Below are 17,476 nucleotides of genomic sequence, written 5' to 3'. Positions count from 1 at the left end.
ACTCGCCCTCATCAGCGAGAGCTCTCCGACATCGATTTAGAGAGGTTTTTGTTCAGGGAAGGAGGAGGCGGGAACCGGCGAACGTTCAAACACTTTAATAAATAAACAAATAGGCCTACAAAACAAAAGTAAAGCGGCAGCTAGGGCTGCAGCTATCGATTATTTTAGTGATGGAGCATTCTACTGATTATTCCATCGATTAATCGGATAAAAAATTGTCGTAATAAAAATAGATCCAAGTGAACAACAGCCTTTAAAATGACTTAAAATACAATATAATAAGCAATAATAATTGGTTCAAATAAAGGATCAAAGTAATTATATGGGTTTAATTGAACAACACTGTTAAAATACACCATGTAAAATATATGATATAAACGAATATAAACATACATTACATATTATAATAAATGCCTGCAGAGAGCGCCAACGGCCTGGTGTTAGTTGTTGTTACACTACGGCATTATCAAATACTTAAATATTGGCCAAAAAACGTTTAATTCAAATGTCCACTTAATCTTTAATATTTGGTCACTTCTGTACGATAGAAATGCAAACAGGCGCTGTAATTTCTTGAACAAGAATATGTAAACATCAAAACATACAAACTCAGAGTGAGAGTTTAAAGCAGAGCTGCCAACTTTCGAGTTTAGCTTGGCGTGAGACTACTGCAACGTTCACGCAGCAAGGTCTCTCGCTCGCTTACGTCTCTGCCGTGCACGCGCGCGGTTTGAAGCACAATCTCGCATGCACGCTCGCTCTAGATAGATTACGGGATATTTTAACTAATTTGCAGTATAAATAGTCGATCACGAGTGGCTCAACAGGTAGATATATAGCTAAACTCATCTTTCAGGCATTTGACCGACCGGGTTGACACTTCAGCTTGAGAAATCGGGGGTGTGGCGTACGTGAGATCGTGGGAATAGGGTCAATTGCGTGTGTCTCACGCTCAATGCGTGAGAGTTGGCAGCCCTGTTAAACTTTTATTTTGAAATTGCATATTGCAATTTGCATATTTAGAAACATATTTACGTATTCTCCTGTGTTGGCGATAGATTTACTAATGAGGTACGTTACAAATCTTGTGAAATGGCGCACACTGCGTTCCCAGATGAACGTTATTATTAGCAAACCCAAACTCAAAGCAGGCAGAGATGGAGTTTGAGAAACCCGAGACGTGCTCCACGCATATAAATGATATCAGTGCAACTATGAAACACTTTTTGCATTCCCAAATGCACGTTATTGGAAACCTAAACAAACAGCACTTGCAGAAACTGAGCTTGCATGGAGCAGTGTTTACTGTGCACGGACCTGAGGTGTTTTTAACAGGTAATCTGCATCCATGTAAATAATTAAAGCGTCGTGCCTCTCTGGAAAAAAACCCTGCATATATTTATTTAACTGAATCGCAGTCTTTGGGATTTCACAATAGCACTATGCTATATTGTGATTGTAAATGGTTTTAAAAATACCCCTCACGGACGACTGCCGCATATAAACATAAAAAAAAATACAACTTAAATAGTCCAGGCCTGGTTCTCTCTTCTCCTTCACTGTCGCTTTATCGCTCCTCCTTTTATCAATCCAAACTCGAGACCGGTGTGGCACGCATGTGACGCCTATTAGCAATCGCGCCACCTGCCGGTCACCGTTCTGACGGCTCTCTGCCCCGTTTTGCTTGCCATAGTTATCACCCAGCAAACATACTTTGTTACAACGACCTAAAAAAAAACACTTACAAGAAGTTGTAACAGTCATGCCCTGTTTAGTTTCATTTTCATTGTCATTGTTTTCTTGTTCCTGTCTGTTTCTGTCTCCCTGAGTTCTTGTTCATTGTTTGTTACTATGGTTTCTGATTAGAAACACCTCTTCCTTGTTCTGTTTATTGTCATTCCATGTGTATTTAAGCTCTCAGTTTTTTGTTCAGTGTGGTTAATGTCATTCTGCATCAGTAAATCTACTGGATATATATTATTCATAGGTTTCAATCATGCGACTGCCACAGAGACATGTAAGGCAAAACATCCATAGAACTGCATACGGGCGAGCAGATGAGCCCAGAATATGAAGAAATGTACGCGCTAGTTTTTTTAAAATGGTTTTCTATGGAAAAATGCTTAACAAGAAACTGTGTGTTGTGTTTATATTCTGGGTTCATCTGCTAGCCTGTACATAATATGCATTATCAATAAGGTTTATAATTGAATCGGTCTTTTAATATCACTAGTACTTAGTACAAACCTGGTAAAAAATAACTGGCGAGCGATGGTGGAAAGCCTTGTTTTGCCCTCCAGGTTGGCGTTCCTGTAAGGGTGTGACATCACATGAAAACTATGAATTACAAACATGAATTTTATGTCAATTACATAAATTAGTGTTTTTTATTATGTAGCAACTGTAGCCTGTACTGTAACATCTTTACAGTTTTCTCAGTCGCTTTGGTGCATTTCTCACATCACTATTTATATTTGCACAACAGTTAATGCAGTTCTAAAACAACAATTAGTACAAACTCTAAAACCTAGTTGATAACCTGCAAAAGCGTGTTACTTGCTCAAAATTAATAGCTCATTCCTCAAAAGTAAGTATTCATGTCAATGAAAGTGTCAGTGTCATCAAGATGAAAAGTCCTGACACCATTGTTTATAAACAAGATAGTCAAATGGCTTTGTCATGTTTTCATTATGACAAATTACCCTGTAAATGTTTTCCAATGCAAAAAAGTCAGATCTTGGTGACACTACCTGAAAATGCTCAAGACAGCACTATATACTATTTGCACAGCCATTTGAAAACTACAGTAAAGTTACACATTACTGTATTTAGTGAGGTAACTGAGTACAAGACACTGAATGTGTATGTTTCACATTTTTACTGCATATGCTCTTTGCAATTTTAATTTTTTCACAGCATTGTGCAAAATAAAAAATACACCCTTATTTAAAACAAACATAAACTCCCTTTGGGTAGAGCTGTGCACAACTGTAAACAATATTGCAGTACATATTGCAACTGAACATACAACATGTACATAGTACTGTAAATCATTCATGCCTCTCTCTCTCTGGAGAAATTGTTCAATTTAGGAGAAATTTTCGGTACAAAATTTTTTGTAAAGTTAGCTTGACAGATTTTGACAATTAGTTCTACATTTTTTATATGCGATGACTCAAGCAATGAAATGAGGACTATTAGTTTTATATGGAATGACTATTCAGCATTCACAAATATAGTTAATTTTGACTGACATGACATAGGCAAATGATAAGGTTATAAAACAGCAGAGAGTTGTATGAAAGCAATTGATGCATGTCCAAAAGCATTTGCAATTTGTTGGAAGGAATGAGAAACTGCTACTATGATGTGCACAAATGACTAAATGTTGTGGAGGTTGAACTAACTGTTGTGTAGATGTAAATAGTGATGTGAGAAATGCACCAAAGCGACTGAGAAAAACTGTAATTGAGGAACAAAGGTGATTTGAAACATGCATTTTTTCAAACATTGTTTGCTATATTTAACCAAGTTGAAAAAAAGTAATAATTATTATTATTAATAATAATTAAAAATTAAGATTGTGTAACCGTAATTAAAGCATGTGATCACATTTTTAAAGAATGACTATCTGTTACAAGTGTGATGAGTTTTGTACTAATAATTTTGATAATGTAGCATTCCCCCCATATGCAAATTGCAGTCTGCAGTTCCTGAATATGAGATATAAAAAGATCTAATTTGGTTTCAAAATGTTTTCTTCTTTCTATGTTTAATTTCATGCAAATTGCATTCTAAAGTTTCTGGATTTGCCTATTAAAAGTCAAATTTGATATGAATGGAAGAAACTTTTTTCGGGAGATAGATAGATAGATAGATAGATAGATAGATAGATAGATAGATAGTGACCTAAGCTGTTATAGTTGTTTTGTGTTTATATTGTATTGTGTCCTCTTTAATCGTAAATACATACAAATTTAACTTATTAAAGATAGAGGTACAAATGGCTACAAAAAAAACATTATATGCCTATCAGACACTCTGGCCTTCATAAGTTTGAGGGTGAAATGAGGGTGAGGGATGAGGGTGTCCATATAAAATAAGATATGCATAGGCCTGATTAATGCACCCGCTTTCTGTTTGACATAACACACGGAGTAAATATAGGCTATAAAAACCCGAATAATAATGTAATCTCAGGCATCACTTTTGTTCGTGATGGTTAATTTGAAATCTGCGTTAACGGGCAGATTCGGTTTTGCTGATTTTTAAATGCACGCACCGAACATTTAAGGATTAAACAACACCAATGTTATATTAAATTCTAAATGCATTGAGACTTTGAAGAGAAGTGGAGCGAAATGATGCTGCGTGAATGATACAAATATTATTTGCACGCCTACCTTGTATCCCATATTTTTTTCCGATGCTATTCTTTTGGTTAGTTCAATCCGGTTTCTCCATTGCCCGGTCTTTGCATTTTGGTTGATTTTTTTATGGATACAGATTATGCATAGAGGAAACCTATATTGTATAATTCCTTAGAAGGCTATAATAACCTAAATCACGACAAGACTTTTTCCCTTTTACCTTTCGAAGAAATGCTCTACAACATGCCATCTAAATATAGATATTTTCGAGCTGAGGCATGTTGATAAACCGCCATGTTTATATACTGCATAATAATATGTGTAGACTGAGCTGGTGCGTTGATCGTTCATTGATGTCTCTAGCGGACGAGAGCGGTGTTTGCCCTTTTTATCGCATGCGGCTGTGAATGCAGCGTATTCTGCGTCTTTTTCTCCTTTTGCTAATTATTTATGTACTTCTGACATGAAACTGTCACAAATGCACACATTTCATTGGGTGCTAAAATGAATACAAAAATAAATATTTCACGCTTTTTCTAGCTTTAACGTGAAACCCTTTCTCCGTCTTCATTTAAAGCAGTCAGACGCATAATGTTGCAGTATTAATAGTTTTGCTGGAATACTGCAATGAATATTAGCCTACATGTTGTTCGTGTTATATCGTGATTTGATTTGCAATTAACTTCAGTGATAAATAAAGTGAAATAGTAGGCCTACATGACGTGCAGTTCATATGCAACGTGGTTTGTATGTGGTTTTATATGGGTTCCATAGTGTAGCGGTTATCACGTCTGCTTTACACGCAGAAGGTCCTGGGTTCGAGCCCCAGTGGAACCATGGTTTTTAACCTACGATCAGCTTTATTTTGTAAATACTCTTAAGGTAGTGATACACAGGGCAATTCTTTGGCCTATGTTGCTGGGCAATGTTTCCGTCAACGGGCAACCAGATGAGAGACAGGGCCCACGACCTATCTAAATTATCTAGATAAAAATGTATTGCCCATTTTCAATGGGAAAGTGCCCAAGCAACAATCACTCGGCAAGATTGCCCAGCAACATTGCTCAAAAAGTTTCCCTGTGTATCATCACCTTTATAGTCATTATTAAATGATCAGTGCATAATCTGCTTTCTTAAGTCTCAATGTTTTTTTTTTTTTGGTCCACCTATGTCTTTTTATGAATGTAAACTCTTGTTTTTTTGCTGCTGAATTATGGTGATGTAAAAGGTTTGCAGCAATCTGATAGTTGTTTTGCCTTTGCTAGAGTGACTTAGGACCAGTGAACTTCTTGGAGGCAGTTACGTGATCACAGTCGGTTGAAAATGATAAATGTTGTAAAGAAAAACAAAAAAATGAAACAAAGTAAAAATCAGGTTGTATTGAAAATAAAATATATTTTCTTTATGCGTGTAAAAAAAAAAAAAGATTAATCTCAATACTACCTAAATATGATGCTAAAAATATAAATTTATTTTATTGATGTATTGCCAAAAAGTGGAGATGCCGGGGATTGAACCCGGGACCTCATACATGCGAAGCATGCGCTCTACCACTGAGCTACATCCCCACGTGACGTAATAGTGTATGGATTTGTTCCTGTAGTAAACTGCACGGCATTTATTGGAAAATGTATTTTATGCTGCACTTAAAAAGAGCAGCAAAACGGAACTTTTATCAGGAAAAAATTCTACTTTAAATGCATGTGATTGGTCTTAGATAGTATCGATTAGACCAGTGGTTCTCAAACTTTTTACACCAAGTACCACCTCAGAAAATATTTGGCTCTCCAAGCAGCACCATAATTATTAAAATACAGTAACTTAGCGTAGTAGGTCTAACTATTTAGCTACAGTTATGCACAGCTCAAAAACGAGGCAGTTTTATTTCTAATAAGAATATTTATTATTGTCAGCCACTTTAATCATTGTAAAAAAAACACATTTTGAATATTAACACTGCACTGTGTTGCTTACATATAGGTAAAAGAAAAAAAACTTAAATAATGTTTAAATTCAAATGTATTGCACCTAAAAGTGAAATAAAAACTGTACTGGAGTAAAAATATTGAGTAAAAAAAAGTACTGTACTTAATAAAAAAAGTTAACACAGGCTGTGTATTATTTAACCTTTTTACACGTACATTTAAAATATTCTGGCTGACCCCCGTGAGTTTATCAAGGCGTCGGCGACCCTTTATTGTTTCCATGGTGACGCGCATTGCTTGTCACGTGACACGGCAGCGCTGAGAGACTGATAGATCTGCTTTAATTTCCTTTTTTATTTAAAATATTCAGAAATGTGCTTTTAGAATGTCACAAAACCTATAGAAATCAAACAACTGAATTTATAAAAAAGACAGCCATGATCATCTTAATTTTTTTATTTAACACTCCTACCACCCCAACAAAAGAAGTAAACATCTTGTGTATCCATTCATGCACATTTGAATCAAGTGGTCTGTAATAAAAAAACCTAGCTACACAACCATAACTAACTGTATAACTGCTCAACAGCAATACTGCTTTAACAAACAGCACAACATAAGTATTTATTTGCCATGAAAACAAAACTTTCAAACCATTACTTGTGACAACGATACTGTCTCTCACAGATCACTCGTAAAGAGAAATCGTAGGCCTACTAATCGTCAAACTTCACGACATGATTACCGATAGGCTTGTTGTCTGTCAGCCGCAAAAAAACAATCACGTTTTAGAAACGGAAAAAATCATGCCCTGACAAACATAACTACTTTCTACTCAAGGACGTTGACAGAAATGCAGTGGAGTAAAAAGTACGATATTTGTCTTTCAAATGTAGTGAAGTTAAAGTAAAAAGTTTCCAGAAAAAAACAATCCTCAAGTAAAGTAGATATGGATATGGATATGGAAATTATTATGATTGCCGCTTCCATATACTTCTGTGTGTATTTTACAATTTATAAATGTATGTTTTTGATAGTTCTTGTGTATTTAAATCCCTGAAACCTTAAATAAACATTATGTGGTTGAAAACACTGAATAGTTGTGATGACAGCACTGACTGAGCGCGTCCGTCTCTGGCTCAGCGCCAGCCAACGCGCGAAAGCACATTTGAATTTAGCAGTTGATTACGTGATGCACTGACCGTTCCACTCACATCGGTGTGATCATAGATATCATACATCTATATGATGTCTATGGGTGTGATCGTACACTCAGGGACCAGACCAACCGGTCTGATCGTACCTGCGAAATTCAGTGGTTCCTCTACGTACCACTAGAGGGAGCCTGCGTACCACACTGAGAACCACTGGCTTAGACTAAAGCAACAAGAGTAAACCATAGACTTCATATGGAGTAAACTATTACAAAACAAATTGTAAAATGCTGTTTTTTAATGCATACGGCGGGGTTATGTAGCGGCATTTTTAGTCACAATTATTTCGTAAATTTATCTAAAAGCCTATGAAAAAAATCGTTTTTGTGGAGGAAACCAGAGGGATGCTAATTTTCGGGTTTATTAAAAGTGCATTTCGTTCAACATGAATATTATGTTTGTTAATTTTCAGTAGTTTTTTCACGAAGGAAATTAAATTCTATACTACAGTTTTGCGGTGAGCTGCGATGGCCGAGTGGTTAAGGCGTTGGACTTGAAATCCAATGGGGTCTCCCCGCGCAGGTTCGAACCCTGCTCGCAGCGGAATTTGGCTTTCTTGTTTCCAATGGACCTATTAAAGCAATATTATTTCGTTTTTGCTGTCGGGGTCCCCCTACCGTTGGAAAACAGTATTGTCTTCTACTACTGTCGTAAAATCTGTCATGGTTACGCCAGGCGATACACGTGTGCATTTGTTGACAAGCCGATACTGTCTTGAGTTCTCGCGGGCAGACTGCCAGCGTTGCGTGTGAAATTTAATTTTTTCATGGGTAAAAATGAAAATTGAAATTTCATGGGTTTTATTTTTTTCAAACGTCAAAAAATCGCGTAGCTCACGTTTACAAGACAGCGTCATTATAGTAGCCAATTGTCTACTGTTTTACATAACAGATATGCTAATTCAATTCAATGTTTGTGTGGTAGGTAATAGCCATATATCGTCAATATTATAATATCAAGCTACCATAGATGAATCTGCAAATTTGAAAATCGATTTGCACCCCAGACCATCACTGACTGTGGGTACTTGACACTGGACTTCAGGCATTTTGGCGTTTCCTTCTCCCCAGTCTTCCTCCAGACTCTGGCACCTTGATTTCCGAATGACAGGCAAAATTTGCTTTCATCCGAAAAAAGTACTTTGGACCACTGAGCAACAGTCCAGTGCTGCTTCTCTGTAGCCCAGGTCAGGAGCTTCTGCCGCTGTTTCTGGTTCAAAAGTGGCTTGACCTGGGGAATGCTGCACCTGTAGCCCATTTCCTGCACACGCCTGTGCACGGTGGCTCTGGATGTTTCTACTCCAGACTCAGTCCACTGCTTCCGCAGGTCCCCCAAGGTCTGGAATCGGTCCTTCTCCACAATCTTCCTCAGGGTCCGGTCACCTCTTCTCGTTGTGCAGCGTTTATTGCCACACTTTTTCCTTCCCACAGACTTTCCACTGAGGTGCCTTGATACAGCACTCTGGGAACAGCCTATTTGTTCAGAAATTTCTTTCTGTGTCTTACCCTCTTGCTTGAGGGTGTCAATGATGGCCTTCTGGACAGCAGTCAGGTCGGCAGTCTTACACATGATTGCGGTTTTGAGTAATGAAACAGGCTGGGAGTTTTTAAAAGCCTCAGGAATCTTTTGCAGGTGTTTAGAGTTAATTAGTTGATTCAGATGATTAGGTTAATAGCTCGTTTAGAGACCCTTTTCATGTTATGCTGATTTTTTGAGATAGGAATTTTGGGTTTTCATGAGCTGTATGCCAAAATCATCAGTATTAAAACAATAAAAGACCTGAAATATTTCAGTTGGTGTGCAATGAATCTAAAATATATGAAAGTTTAATTTTTATCATTACATTATGGAAAATAATGAACTTTATCACAATATGCTAATTTTTTGAGAAGGACCGTAGTGCCAGTAAAGCGATACAGACCCTGTCAGGCTGTGGCAGACGTGTCATTCAACCTATTGTAAGTCGATGTACCATCACAAGGGTCTTGGAAATATATAATGAAGGTTGAAAAACTACATAGTGTTACTTTAAACCCTACACATCTCTTAAACCTTTTTGTGTATATTAATTTTTAAAGAGACAAATAATGCACGATAAGAGACAATTTAAAATGCCCATATTCTTGAACAATTCTATAATAATTTCCAGAAAGGCATTTGAGTTTTTTAGGGATCATAATGGTTACATTACGTACAACCACATAAATTAAAACCCTGACGTCTTAAATTATCTCCTCTGAAAGCCTCAATTTTTCAGTGGCTGGCCGATTTAGTGAACTGCAAGATGTGTCTATGCTTGCCAGGAGGGGGCGTATTAGAGCAAAACTAGACACAATTGCTGCTTTCTTAATGGCCACTTATTACATCACTGCCAGTCTTTTTATGATAATCTTGTATTGTGAGAACAAATGTAGAATAGATTTATCAAAATTCATAATCCATTTATCTTAATACACTCTTCATTATTCACAATCCTTCTTTATGAAATCTACTATCCTATTATTCATTTAGAACATGCATAAAAACAATTTAAGACAGCTAAGAGATTAAATTGTAATATAGTTCTATTGTATTCTTTTTTTAAATCATGTTCACTTACAAGGCCTTATCAGGCAGCCATATCTCATATTTCATATTCCAGCCGACAGAAGGCCCAGAGGGTCTCTAGAGAAACAGATTTTTTTATATATTTTTTTAAATTGCTTTCAGCCACTCCTCCCTCCCCCCTCCTCTCTTCAACTCTTAACGTGTGGAGTTGTGTGCTGAAGTGAGAGGGAGTGACACAGCAGGTGCGAGAAGAGAACCCCAAACTGTCACACAAAGGGTGAGAAAGAGGGTGGAGAATGAAATCATTTCAGAGAGAGAGAGAGAGAGAGAGAGATGCACACGAGAGAGTGAGGAAACAGAAAGAGTGATTGTGAGATACTGAAAAACAAGCACAGAGGGACGATACAAGAGAGAGTGTGTGGAGGGTGAAGAAGACGAATTGGAGTCAGAGACGAATAAAGAGGGACCATGCTGAGGAGGAAGAGGAGCGTATCCTTCGGTGGATTCGGATGGTATGTTGCCCATGTGGAACAGCATCAGCTGTGTGTGTGTGGAAATGTCTGTGTGTGAGAGGGTCCGTGATGCGCTCACTGGTGTTTATTTATGGTCGTCAGCATGGTTGCATGGGCGGTTTTTAATCTGCATTAATTTGTACTCTCAACTGGATTTATAAGTTGAATGTGCTGTAATTTAAAGTCACAATATTGATTTGTAATAGTTCTATGTGACATAACAGTGTCGTAATAGTTGATAGTAATAGCTGCATGTATGCAAATGTATCAGAGGGCATTGCCCATTGTTCAAATTCTCGTTCAAGTGTTGGTTTTCTTCACTGTTAACTCGTACAGACTTTTCAAAAGTTGCAATAGAGACACATTAGTCCGAATCTCATCTCTATTCAATGTAAACTTTTTTTTTTTTGTCCATACAATGAAAGTCAATGGGGTCCAAAACTTGAACCCCATTGATTTACATTGTATGGACAAAAATACAAATACATGGACCAGCTGTGCTTCTATGCAGCTCTGATTGAGAAGCTGAATATTTTCCATAATGCTAAATCATATACAAGGAGTCATGTATGAGAGTGGATTGTTTCTCACAGTTGTCCTGATTGAAAGCATTTCACATTTCCTTTCTCGTTTCCCTCTTGAAACCTTGATCTCACACATGTTGGGTAAGTGTGGGTTTGTGATTTTGTTTTGTAGTTGGATGTTTATCATTACAGGGTGCTGCGCATGCTTTCTATGTTTGTGTATGTATGCCACCATACAGGGAAACAGTGAATATGAAGGCGATGGTTACGAGGGGTCAGAGCAAGTGAATGCTTTATTTATAACGCTACAGCTTCAGCTCTCCACTGAAGCTTTTACAGCTTTCAACACGTTTTACTTTCTCTCTTGCTCCTCTATATGACTTCATCTCTACCTGAAGTTTCTTTCAAGGCTATTTTTAAGGCCTTTTTGGACCATTTTTGTGGTTTGCTATGTTCGCTACAGTGTGATAACATACAAAAGGATTTAGGATTGGGTCTACATTTAGATTTAAACATTTTTTCTTCTCTATGATCTTTCTTCTCTGATCGATCTTTATGTTGATCGTTAGGTTTTTGATCGTGAGGACTGGGTTTGTTTATCCTTAGCATTAAGGCCATTGGACACTGAGTCCGAAATTTTTGTATGCGTTTTTTCGTATTCGTGATTCGGTGGCTCTGAATTGTCAAAACACCATTCAATCACCATTCGAACTGCTTGCTACGGATGCGAAAAACACAGAAAATGGAACCTGATCCGATTTTTTTTATGACGGACGAAAGTTTCGTATTCAGCGTGCAAGCGTGATTGACATAACGTGAGGTCGAATTTTTTTTTTAACGTGCAAAAATTTCGGATGCGAATTTCGGACTCCGTGTGCAATGGCCTTTAGGCTTAGACTTTGTGTTAGGCTGAAGGTAATGCTTCATTAAGCATAGAGTTACTGTAGTTTCATCCTAAAATTAGGCCGAAGGTAGGTGTAGTGTTACAGGGTCCTTAAAATGTCTTAAATAAAGTTTTCCTAATAAAAGTCCTCAAAAAGTAGGCCTATTAAAATGTCTTAAATTCAGATTCGATGGGTCTTAAATATTTATGGTCACTTTACCACAAACATTTCTCCAGTCTGACGGACCCAATGTCCGTCAAATAACCAGTGAAGCATCGAATCGCGAGAATGATTCTGATTTTATTTCATATGTGTGACCATACATTCACATTTATATGGGAACATGTTAGTGCAATATATGTACACAATAAAGGATACAACTTTGTGAATATTACATGTAATGCTATTTTTGTATTTATTTATAAATATTTTATATTCATTAATATATAGCCATACATGGTCAAATTCCAGTATATTGAAAAATATAAGCACTAGTTTTCCATATATGGAAATATATTATGTAATATATCGCATTATATTTTGCAGTATATTCCCATATATTTTTGTTACGTAAGGGTAGGCTTTAGCCTTGTCTGTGAAACCTTGGGAATCTCATTCTCAGCCTAACACAGGGTGTCTACAGATATAAACAAGTTCAATTTAAGACCTTTTTAATGCCACTTTGAATGAAATTTAAGACCAAACCTGTGATGTAAATGCACATTATATTACACACGTATATGTAATATTTAATGTTTAACCAAAGTAAAAGGTTGAATGTTAGATTTTGTCTTATAAATTATTATAAAATTATTGTAAATTATTTTTTTGTTTTAGCATTAGACTAAGGATTAGCTATGTTTAGCCTTAGCGTTACCCTGAGGGTTATGTTTAGTCTAAGTATTAGGCTTAATGTAAGGTTTAGGCTTCAGTTTAGATCTCTTGCTTTCTTGCTGTGAAGCAACAGAGCTACCTGATGTATTACCTGTTGTATTTGTAAAAACAAATATGAGTCAGTTCATTTTTATTTCATATCATGTGACAATCAATTTGATATAATCTTAGCTCTCTATGTTTCATATGCTGTACTAATTGACTAGTGTTGCAAACGCATGAGAACTTAATATGTGTCATTTTTTTGCTGTGGGAAATTTTGTTGCATGTGCGCACACACACGCACACACACACACACACACACGTCCACACCCTTCCTCTCTCACAAGTACCCACATCCCCACCACACCCAATCACCATATCACCACACATTTAATAGAGACACCTCAACAGTAACCTCTCACAAACAGATGGTCACACACACACACACACACACACACACACACACACACACACAAACATAAATCGTTAGAGATGCTCCCTACTGAGTAAACCGTGTACGAGATGCACTTACACCACATTTAATCTGATTTTTACGCTTTTTAGCTCTGAATGTTCCCTCACTAGTGAACAGTGAGATGATGAATTTTCTGCTCTGCTTCACGGCACCAGTAAGACACCATGCTCATGCAGCTGTGTGTTTTCCATCTGTTACACACTTTGACTCATTGACATTCATTTATTATAACCTATCTGAGTCTGACGCTCCAAGGCGTGCACTTCATCGGCTGGAAATGTTTTTTTTTTCTTTATGGCATTGACATTTGAACCACATAATGAGGGTCTGTTGGCTACCATAGTCTCAATTTGCTTGTATTTTGGAAATTTAAGTTCTCCCTTAAAATGTATGAATGTCTTTGCTCAATGTCACCAAGTGGCAAACAAATTGTTTCACTGAATCATCTTACTGAATGGGATGTTTCATTCCCTGTCATTGTGTGTTTTAGGGAATCAGTCTGATATAATAAAGAAAATAAGACAGTAATAATAAGACTGCAGTTACTTACAGTAATGAGAGTTGACAGCAGCGCCCTCACAGACTGGTGCACACGGTTCACATCGTTAGAAATGTCAAAGATAGCCTCTATTAAAGGAATACTCCTGGTTTAACACAATAAAATAATAATTTCAACTCTCTCAACTAACTAATTTTGAAATCAAGGTTACAGTGAGACACTTACAATGGAAGTAAATGTGGTTAGCATTTAAAAGCATTTAAAGGTGCAGTGTGTGATTTTTAGCGCCATCTAGTGGTGAGGTTACGAATTGCAACCAACAAAAGTTACGGTGGCCGACAGGAAAATATGTCACCGTCTGAGACAGCAGAGAGTAGCCAGTTCAGCAACTGCTCATTCTAAGGTAATACAAATATAACGGTTCATTAAAGGGACAATGTGTAGATTTTTAGGTATTTTACTATCTAAAATCATTATTTTATTCATAAATATGTCCTCAATGGTGTACAAATACCTCTGCCATTATCTGACTTAACCTCGTAAACGAAGAATTTAATATCTTTATATACATGTGACGAATAGGTCCACGGAGGCTTCCATGTCGTTCCGCCATCTTGAAAAACTATAATAGCAGAGAGGGTCAAAAGTACTAGGCCAACGCGTTTCCACAACGGGTTTTCGTTCAGGGCCAGTGTCACGTAACTGAAAGCGGCAGAAACGGAGGAGCAGAGCAGTGAGAGGCGCTTGTCACTGTCCCGGCAAGTCAGTCAGTAATTCATACTGTAACATTCGTTTGTTCGTTCGTTGTGTCAAGTTGCAGTTTGTTTGAAATAACATACCTGTTCACCCGAAGGAAAACTCAACGAAGTGCTATTAGAAGATATCCTGTCATAGCTTTTTGGTACATAACAGCTACCGTAGATGCAACACGCATTTGAAAAAGCGAGGCGCTGTAGAGCACAATTCGTTTGAATGCAAAATACAATTTCACCACTAGATGGGAGAAATTCCCACACAATGTAAGGTCTTTATACACCATTGAAAAAACTCCCTTTTCAAGGTAGTGAGGAAGCACGCTCTGTAGAGCTGTGTGTTCGCTGTCGGCTACGGTAGAAACATGACCACACAATATGTCGACCGCCATAGAAGGGGGTGCCCGCGGTTATGGAGATATAAATCTCTCATTCTAAGGTAATAAAAACATAACGGTTCATTATGCAAGGGCTTTATACACCACTGAAAACATAGTTATGGATCTTATATTGCATTTCTGTCAATAGATCCTCAGAAATATTACACAATGCTCCTTTAATAGATGTTTGCATAGTGGTGTATATCCAGATATTAAAAGTGAGCCTATGCCCATTGGACTAAAAGATTTGTCTGCGATCAATCTTCTCCATTTAAAGTTTTGATGGAAAAATGTACTTATCTTGGAATTGTTGTTACCATATATATCATTGTTATTATATATTTTCCAGAATGTTCCAATCTTTCTGCCTAAATCCTTCTTTAGGCCGTTGGATTCGATTATTCTTCTGTTTTTGTGGGGATACAAAATCACAGAGTTAAGAAGGCACATCTCTGTAAACCTAAACAAGAGGGAGGTCTGGCACTCCCAGACTTTCGTCTTTATTACTGGGCTTCTCACATCAGACAAATCTCAATGTAGTTGGATGATCATTGGCTCAAAATAGTTTCTGATCAGTTATCCCTACAATCCTGTAGCGGTGTTTCTCTCTCCTTTAACTCTGAATCATTCTATCTTTTATAGTAATATCATAATTAGGAATATACGTCCAATCTGGAAACAGATAAAAGAACATTTCAAGATAAAGTCACTTTCATTTCTAACTCCCATTACTAAGAATCCATTATTTACACCATCAAGATTAGATGGGACCTTTACGCAATGGAAAGAACTGGGTATACAGTATGTACTATAGGAGCTCTTTTCTTTGAAGGGTTATGGCATCCTTTAGTCAACGGCAATAGAAATTTAAACTTCCACAGAGTAATTTTTTAGATTTCTACAGATTAGGAATTATATATGTGCTCATACACCTTCATTGAATATTACATCACCCTCAATTATTGATAAATGTTTTGATCAGTGTAAAGGAAGTAAAAAGGCATTTATTGATTATATATAACTTGGTTCAATCCTTTCATTTTCCCTCTACACGATTTCTTAAAGGGGCATTCGGCAACTATGTCAGCTTAATAAAACCGTTTAGAAATCATTTGGATGGTTTAATAACCTGTTATGGTGAGAATGGTGACTTTCCCCGCTCCCCCCAGCGTTCCCAGCCGGAAAAACAACCTTGCAACATGAGGATTAATGTCCCGGTAAGTTGGAAATACGAAGTCTCGTGAGAAGCGAGAACGAGCGAGAAACACAAACTGCTTTACGGCAATTCGACATAAACACACACGCCCCCTCAATGTGTATGATGTATTACCCACCTCGGTAGACATAGCTCCACACGATAAAGTTGTCCGCCTCCGATAATAACAAATGCACATGAGCAGCGGTAGAAAGGGGGAGGAGGGGCCGCAAGTGAGCTTTTTTTACGACATTGTTGTGAAATATACGCCTCACAGCTGTAGGGGGAACTCGCTGAGAAAACATGCGACAACAAAAGTGAAAATCAGCGAAGTAATAGCTAGGGTTGCCGAATGCCCCTTAAAGGAGGACTGGAAGAAAGTGAGGAGTGGAAATTTCTGAGGAAACTTGGCAGAGTTTAAAAGGGGTGGTGATGGCGCAGTGGATAAGACACGGTGTAAGAGACCCGGGTTCGAATCCACTGTGAGACACCAATGTGTCCCTGAGCAAGACACTTAACCCCTAATTGCTCCAGAGGTGTGCGACCTCTGAAATATAGCAATTGTAAGTCGCTTTGGATAAAAGCGTAAGCTAAATGAATAAACTTAAACGTAAAAGATATTAATTAACATTCTATCAATTCCAGGCACTGCCTTATTCAATTTAAGGTCATTCACAGACTGCATTATTCAAACAGTTTTGCCTCTTTGTGACAAATGTAGTTCAGTAGATGCTGATTTGTCTCATAGTTTTGTTTTTTGGTCCAAGATACAGTTATTGGAATGGTATTGTTGATGTGCATTCTGTGACTTTCTGAACATATGCATCCATTGTCAGGAGCACAGTTGTTCTAGAAGAAAAAGGAGGCTCGTACTGTCAAGTTATGGCTTGGAGAGATGTCTTCTACTTTAGATTTGGAACAAATTAGATACTGTTTGAAGGGACAATTTTAGCAGTTTGACAAAATCTGGCACCCTTTTATCTGTTATCTTGATAACCATGTGGATTAATGCATCATTTTGCAAAATCATTTTGTTAATGTAACGTTTTAACATTCCTTCATCATACCTTTTCAAGTCGATGTAAACAGGTCGGGTTTGGGATGGTTTGTTTATATATATATATTTTTTTTATCTATATAATACTATAACTTCACCCTAATAATACATGGAAAAGGTGTGTGTGACACAAATGTGTGAAATATCAAAATAAAGCTGGATAAAAATAAACGGCCACACCCTTCCACACAGTCTGAGTCCCTGTTCTGTTTTGATGTGGTATTGTGGGCTGTGAGTGGGTGACCTTTCCCGCATGTCAACATTAA

General features: G+C 37.3%; 3 protein-coding genes and 3 non-coding genes across 9 annotated transcripts in view; 4 read left to right on the top strand and 2 right to left on the bottom strand.

Annotated features, from left to right (window-relative positions):
- st6gal1 (ST6 beta-galactosamide alpha-2,6-sialyltranferase 1) overlaps positions 1 to 4,731 on the bottom strand; it is a 32,146-nt gene extending 27,415 nt beyond the window's left edge. The window contains exons 1-2 of the mRNA XM_077233489.1: positions 4,404 to 4,731; positions 2,248 to 2,310 (exon numbers count right to left, since the gene is read on the bottom strand). Coding sequence (XP_077089604.1) covers positions 2,248 to 2,310; positions 4,404 to 4,415 — 75 coding nt within the window. The 5' untranslated portion in view covers positions 4,416 to 4,731. The remainder of the gene's footprint in view (positions 1 to 2,247; positions 2,311 to 4,403) is intronic.
- Positions 1 to 17,476, top strand: part of tpst1l (tyrosylprotein sulfotransferase 1, like) — a 72,443-nt gene that overhangs the window by 49,787 nt on the left and 5,180 nt on the right. The gene's annotated exons all lie outside the window — the stretch shown is intronic.
- trnav-uac (transfer RNA valine (anticodon UAC)) lies at positions 5,135 to 5,207 on the top strand. The gene has a single exon. It is a non-coding gene; the product is annotated as a tRNA-Val (tRNA).
- trnaa-cgc (transfer RNA alanine (anticodon CGC)) lies at positions 5,867 to 5,938 on the bottom strand. The gene has a single exon. It is a non-coding gene; the product is annotated as a tRNA-Ala (tRNA).
- Positions 7,971 to 8,052, top strand: trnas-uga (transfer RNA serine (anticodon UGA)). Its single transcript has one exon. It is a non-coding gene; the product is annotated as a tRNA-Ser (tRNA).
- The window catches only part of rap1gap2b (RAP1 GTPase activating protein 2b), a 40,621-nt gene continuing 33,381 nt past the window's right edge, over positions 10,237 to 17,476 (top strand). For 2 of the 4 annotated variants that reach the window (XM_077233522.1, XM_077233519.1), the window contains exon 1: positions 10,281 to 10,568. In XM_077233522.1, coding sequence (XP_077089637.1) covers positions 10,525 to 10,568 — 44 coding nt within the window. In that variant the 5' untranslated portion in view covers positions 10,281 to 10,524. Of the gene's footprint in view, positions 10,569 to 17,476 lie in introns of all 4 variants that reach the window. The other 2 variants (XM_077233518.1, XM_077233520.1) reach the window with 2 other exon arrangements.

The sequence above is a fragment of the Siphateles boraxobius genome, unplaced genomic scaffold (genome assembly GCF_051911475.1).
Source record: "Siphateles boraxobius isolate OS27281-9 unplaced genomic scaffold, OSU_SipBor_1 18, whole genome shotgun sequence".
Taxonomy (NCBI): domain Eukaryota; kingdom Metazoa; phylum Chordata; class Actinopteri; order Cypriniformes; family Leuciscidae; genus Siphateles; species Siphateles boraxobius.
This window is presented reverse-complemented; position numbering and strand designations above follow the sequence as displayed.